We start from the raw sequence: 6,638 nt of genomic DNA, 5'->3' as shown, positions 1-6,638 counted from the left end.
GTAGGGGGGAGGGGGAGCTACAGGAGGGCCGGGAAGTGGGTGGAGAGCTACAGGAGGGTGACAGTGACCTACTGGCGCATGGATTCGTGCACAGGGTTACTAGTATACATAATAAATGATAATGTATTAATATTACATATTATGTAATATAATATATGCAATATATATTATAATATATAATATTACATATTATATATTATGTAATATAAGATATTTAAATTTATATACATAGATCTATATGACAGAAACACTAATATAGTTAGCTCTTGTTTCTGTTTCTTTGGAGGAATACTAATACATGTGTACATTTTAGCATAGGACCAGTATTTCAATTAGTAGCTTTGTGTATGTTATTCCCACTACATTACAAACTCCCTTAGGTCCAGACTGCTTCTCATTCATGTTTGTATCTACATTGTCTGGCACATTTTACACACATAATAAATAACCACAGAATTAGTAGATCAGCATGCTCTTCTCGTTAGTAATGGATTAAAAGTGTCAGATTTTTTTTCTCATGAACACCATAGTTCTGGAATAATTTTGCTGTAATTGATGATAACAAGTTTGGTGTCTGGTATTTAACAAGACTGCAGGCTGGATACCTGAGAAGAATTCATCAGCAGGTGGCATATACCATTTGACACCAAGGAAAATGCAGTTATCCTGTGCTCTGTGACACATCGGTGTTGCAGCTGATCCAAACCTCTGGCCACAGACTCAGCATGCAAGACATGATGTGTTTCTTCAATATCTTAAAATTGTAGTAAGTCTTATTCTGAGTCTTTATCTTGTTCAGATAGTCATTTTCCTTATTGGAGCGACCTGTATCCCATACAGGTGATGGGAAGATGGGTATTAGGTAGGAAACTCCTAGCATCATTTTTAAAAATTACCTTTATTGTTGAAAGTATTATACTAGTATATGACCCTCTTTTTCCCATTGGCCCCTTTTAACCCACACTGGACCCCTGCCCCAGACCTTCACCACACCGTTGTCTTTGTCCATGGGTTAGGTACGTATTCATACAAGTTCTTTGGTTAATCTCTTCCCACCCACCTCCGCCTCCCTGCTGAGATTCCATAGTCTGTTCCATGTTTCTATATCTTGGATCTATTTTGTTCATCAGCTTATTTTGTTCTTTAAATTCCACATATGACACTTATTTTTCTCTGACTGGCTTATTTCGTTTAGCATAATATTCTCCAGGTCCCTCCATGCTGTCTCAAAAGGTAAGAATCCTTCCTTTTTACCGCTACACAGTATTCCATGGTGTAAATGTACCACAGCTTTTTTATCCACTCATCTATTCCTAGTATCTTGAGCAGCACAGTAGACTGTGAGGTCTTCTGTGTCATGCCTGTGCCCAGCCTGCAAAGTTCCTCCAGGTGCAGCAGCTCTTGGTCTCTGGCCTGTGCATTTCTTAGGACATGGGGTTCTTGGCCTGGAAAGCAGGTGCCTAGAGTTCAGCCTTCCTGGGCAGGCCAAGGAAGTGTCTCTTTTGCAGTTCACTGTCTTGCCTGGGCACCACCATGAACTTGGATGTCTATCCCCTTCTATCTTTTTAATCACTGGAGAATGCCATGTTCTCCTTTTTGTTGTCATAAGAAATGCTCCTAAAAAGTCAACTTTACTAAAAAAAAAAAAAAAACTAAACAAGAGAAAGATGTCATGAAGTATGAAAACACTAAAGTTACCTGCATGTAAAATGGAGTGGAAGGAAAATACAGCAAATTAAATGTTTCACTTACCTTACTGGTGCTTTTCTGTTCGCAAGAAAACACAAGGTGGCAACTATAATATGAGTCACCAGGAAAGCTGATCCAATACCCAGGAGAGTCCATATATCTAGAATTTCAAACCAATGAAAAGGATACACACACAGTCAAAAACATGAGACACTCAAAAACGCGGTGATTTGTTTAGTCACAATGTCACCTACTATTCTGAGAGTATGTGAGATCTGCAGTAAATTGGTTAACTTTGATGTGGCATCGATTTCCGGCCCATCCTTGTTGACATCTGGAAATGAGATAAAAGATGACAGTTAGAAAAACAAAAAGGAAGTAGCAATATATTTTAGTAGCATTGTCATGGAATAAAATGATGAATGTCAATACATAATGAGATACCTGCAATGTGGGTAACTTTGATAAGAAACTAAAAATGTTAAACCGAAGCCAAAATTAAATTTCATTATTTTCACATTATTGTGTAAGATGATGTTTTTCGTGATTTATCTCTGCCTAGATTATAAGATAGGCACTTAGTTTTCAGAGACTTCCTTTTTTGTTCTCAAAAATTGACTTGTTTTTCACCAGTGTCCATATTACTTTACTCATTTGTCTCAAACTTAAAAGCTAGCACATTTAAAAAAAAAGTGATTTCACTTACTTCAGATACTGATACAGAAGATTCAGATTATGGATTACTACAAATTACAGGGCACAATTATTTTTCTTTAGAACGGATGATCCTTCAAGTTCATAGATTTGGAATCAGGTTGGTAATCTCATGGGATGTATTAGGAATACCACTAGAATTTCACTACCTTTGTTTTACTTAGGGACATACATGATGAAATGTAATACTGGGAGCATCTCCTTTGATTTGGGTAGTTTTCAGATAGTTCAGAAATGGAGACTAGCTTGTGCTCAGAGAGATAAGACTTATTTCTAAGTGGTAAATGTGTTCGAATACTTCTAGTAATGTGTATTTGCATATGGGTGTGAAAACTTGTGTACACGTTCTTGTTTACCAGAAATAACACAATCCAAACAAAAAAGGGTTTAGTTGAATTTCCTGCCAGGTTCATGGTACATGCTACAAAATAGGATTAAAACCAGCTTCTGAATAGTGTGCTTAACAGCTGTGTATTGAACAATGCTTCTTCAGCACACATTTGCTTTAGTTTCAATCTCTCTTTGAATCTGAAAACTTGAATGATCAATAGCAATTCTTTCAAAAAGCAATAGCTTTTTTAAATATAAAAAGCTTAGAGGCTTAAGGAGGTCCATAAGAATATCTTCTTTCCTTAGGAGGTATTCTTTAAAAGGTAGAAATGTAAGACAACTTGATTGTTTGGATGTTTCTGAAATTCAAATTCAAAGAAATCAGAATTGTTGATTAATGGAGTATTTTTTTCTTTTGAGTTTCTTATTTATGTATTCTTTTATTTATTTATTTGTTAAATTTATTTATCTATTTTATTCTCCTTTTTCTTTTCAATATTTTTCTTTCCTAATTGTCATTCATTTTAAGTGCTTAAAGACATTTTTTCATCTTAGGCAACCTTGTAAAACATCTAATATTATTTTACATGCATACATTAATACTATGGTTTTTATTCTTATAATCTTCAAGATGTAGCTCTTGGCAGTTCTCAGTTGACAGTGTGACTCCACATGTCAGCCTTTCACATGTGCATAAACTGGTGTGGCCTAGAGACAGGGACAGGTTTTCATTTTGGTTAATTGGGCATCCTTGGGTTTTTGAAAATGCCACTTCACTGGCATGAGGATCACACTAGTCTTCCCTTTAGATGGTAGGTATTTGAACGTGCCTATTAAGATGAATGTCAGTGGACACTATCTTAAAATACCACTTAAAAAAATGAATGGGAAAAATCCAAATGTATGCTTTCAATCATCTATCTTCTCTCTATTTGTCTATATATTTATATACATATATGTACTTATGTATTATCATCTATCTACCTATCTATACTATATATATATATAGTACATGCTACAAAATAGGATTAAATATATATATTATATATATATATCTTCTGGTGATGAACAAATAGAGTATTAAGAGACTTTTCTTTTGACTATTTTTTACTGAAAGAAAAATTTCAACTATACTGGAAAATATTTTGATGACAATTTTACAGAAATAAGTATAGATGCTATTGATAAAAGATAAATTAAAGATAGGCAATTTATTTTTACATTGGTAAAAATATACCTATAAAAAGTAACAGGATATAACCTTCCTTTAAATAGTACATAAATATATATCATGGAATTTTTATTTATTTATTTTCCTACTGAAGAACAATTATATTAAAGAATAGATCAAGGTGACATAATCTTATCAACTACTATGAGAAAAATAAGAGAAAGGAATGTATTTTAAGTGTCCAAATTAATTTCAAAATATGCTGAATTTTTGTCACTTTTGGCCAAAGGAATTTTGAATTTAAGAAGTATGAATGAAATTTTGAGTTAGATGTTTAAATACAAAATCTTTTAAAGGATTTATTTCAGAAGAAACTGAGTATCCTACGCTCAAAAGTTTCTACTTAAGTATATTTTGTATATCAGTTTGCTATATTTATTTATTATTATTTTTTTAATCCTCACTGGAGAATATTTTTTCCGTTGATTTTAGAGAAAGTGGAAGAGAAGGGGAGAAATACAGAGAACAGCCATGTGAGAGAGGCCCACCAATTGCTTGTCTCCCTCACCAGCATGGCCCTGACCAAGGTCTACTATTGAGCCTGGAACCAAAGTATGTGCCCTGCACCAGCATGGAACTTGAGGCCCTTCAGTCTGACATTCTATCCACTGAGGCAAACCAGCTAGGGCCAGTCTGCCTAATTTAAACCAAATGTTTTCTACATGTGTTTTCAAGGGGGCTTACCTGTGAATTTTAATATATATTAATTAATTTTGAAATATGAATAGAAATTACTGAAATTTTAAAATTATGCAGTAATATCTATGATTCAAAAAATTCTTGTCTCTGGATTGTTGTGGCTCAGTGGTTGAGTGTTTGATTCCTGGAGGTCAAGGTTTGATTCCTGGTCAGGGTATTGGCTTGGTTTGCAGGCTTGATCTCCAATAGGGGGCATGCAAGAAGCAGCTGATCAATGATTCTCTCTCACCACTGATGTTTCTCTCTCCCTCTCCCTTTCTTTTGCTGAATTCAATAAAACATACTTTAAAGATTCTTGTCAATAACAACAAATTGTTCCTTAAAGCAGAAATTGTAATCTCCACACCAACGTGATTCCAAACCATCACTTCCTTCCTATTTGATGTTTGTCAGATTAAAAGTAATTCATGCTTAAAGCAATGTATGTTTGAGTACAACCCTTCACATCCCTATGCAATTCCATCCTCCTTATGTAACTAATATAAACATCCAAGTATGTCTCTTTCCACTCCTTTTACCCTTTCATAGGACACACACACGCACACACATGTGTGTGTTTATTGTAATAGAAGCATCTACATCTCTCTGTCACAACTGGCTGTAACTTTCAACAATACATTATGGATTTCCTTAAGGCCAGCTGTCTACTAGTATATAAACAACCCATACAGACAATTTTCAGAAATTAACATATCATGTATATATTTCTCAGTTTAATATTTTTGTTGTTGCTTTTCTCCTTCTCCTCAACCCTCTCCACTAAGGAGAAACATTAGCTTGGTTGCAAAAAGAAGCAAGTAAGAATATGTAACATATATTTTATCTTTCTTTGTCATACTAAACCTCTTCTATGGATAATTCAGTGTTCAGAGTAATTGTGGCAGTTGGATCCCTAGACTCCATTCAAACAGGGAGAATGGATGAGATATTGGGAAGATTTTGGTGTGCTTTGATTAGGATGCCAACCAGAGAAGATCAGTCCTGGTGGGGCATCTAAGGCAGAGCTGGATGGTTGTTAGAGTGGGGTGGGTGTATGGAGGTCTGTGCAATTGTGTGATGCCAGGATACAAAGTAGAGATTAAAATATATGAAATATAACGAGGTTGGAAAAAAGTGCTAAAGGCCCTAGTTGGTTTGGCTCAGTCGATACAGCATTGGCATATGGACTGAAGTGTCCTGGGTTCAATCTTCTCTATCTCTCTCTGTCTCTCCATCTGCCTTCCACTCTCTGGAAAATATCCTTGGGTAAGAATTGACAAAAAAAAATGTTTCCTTTCTTTTGTTAAGATAAATTATATAGCTTTTTTAAAAAGTGCTAAAGGAGAGGATGAAAGAATTGCTTCAAGAATAATTGTATTTCCAGACCCAGGAAGTGAAGAATGTGCAATCTCAATTATACATTTGTGGAACAGGTGATATATTAAATTATATTTATTCTAAAGAATGACATGTTCATATATATATTGTACACATATTAATATATATTAACACACACACACACACACACACAGAGTGGCTAGATTATTATGACCACCCCATCAGTACTTCGTTGGGCCACTTTTTGCCTTCAATACTGCAGCGATTCTTCTTGGCAGTGACTCCACGAGATGTTGAAAGGTGATGTGAGGAATCTAACACCATGCCTGATGAATAGCACTGTCCAGTTCTGTGAAATTTGATGGTTGTGGAACCAGCTGTCTGATGGCTCTTTTAACTTTGTCCCACAAATGCTCAATTGGATTGAGACCTGGTGATTGTGGGGGCCACCTAAGCAAGGTAAAGTGTCCCTCATGTTCTTGAAACAACTCCTGCACAATATGAGCACCGCAGCATGGCACATTGTCTTGTTGGAAGAAGTCATCTCCATTGGGATACGCCATCAACATGATAGGATGAACCTGATCAGCAACAATACTTAGGTATGTTGTGCTATTCAGACGTTGTTCCACACGAATTAAAGGGCCCAAATCATGCC

The 6,638-nt window shown here is 35.4% G+C and overlaps 1 protein-coding gene across 1 annotated transcript in view; it reads right to left on the bottom strand.

The window, feature by feature from the left end:
- The window catches only part of MALRD1 (MAM and LDL receptor class A domain containing 1), a 649,080-nt gene that overhangs the window by 39,358 nt on the left and 603,084 nt on the right, over positions 1-6,638 (bottom strand). The window contains exons 37-38 of the mRNA XM_006759937.1: positions 1,944-2,023; positions 1,753-1,849 (exon numbers count right to left, since the gene is read on the bottom strand). Of these exons, the coding sequence (XP_006760000.1) occupies positions 1,753-1,849; positions 1,944-2,023 (177 nt within the window). The remainder of the gene's footprint in view (positions 1-1,752; positions 1,850-1,943; positions 2,024-6,638) is intronic.

This window comes from Myotis davidii, unplaced genomic scaffold (assembly GCF_000327345.1).
Source record: "Myotis davidii unplaced genomic scaffold, ASM32734v1 scaffold376, whole genome shotgun sequence".
In the NCBI taxonomy this organism is placed as follows: domain Eukaryota; kingdom Metazoa; phylum Chordata; class Mammalia; order Chiroptera; family Vespertilionidae; genus Myotis; species Myotis davidii.
The sequence above is the reverse complement of the archived record's forward strand: the minus strand, read 5'-3'. Positions and strand labels throughout refer to the sequence as shown.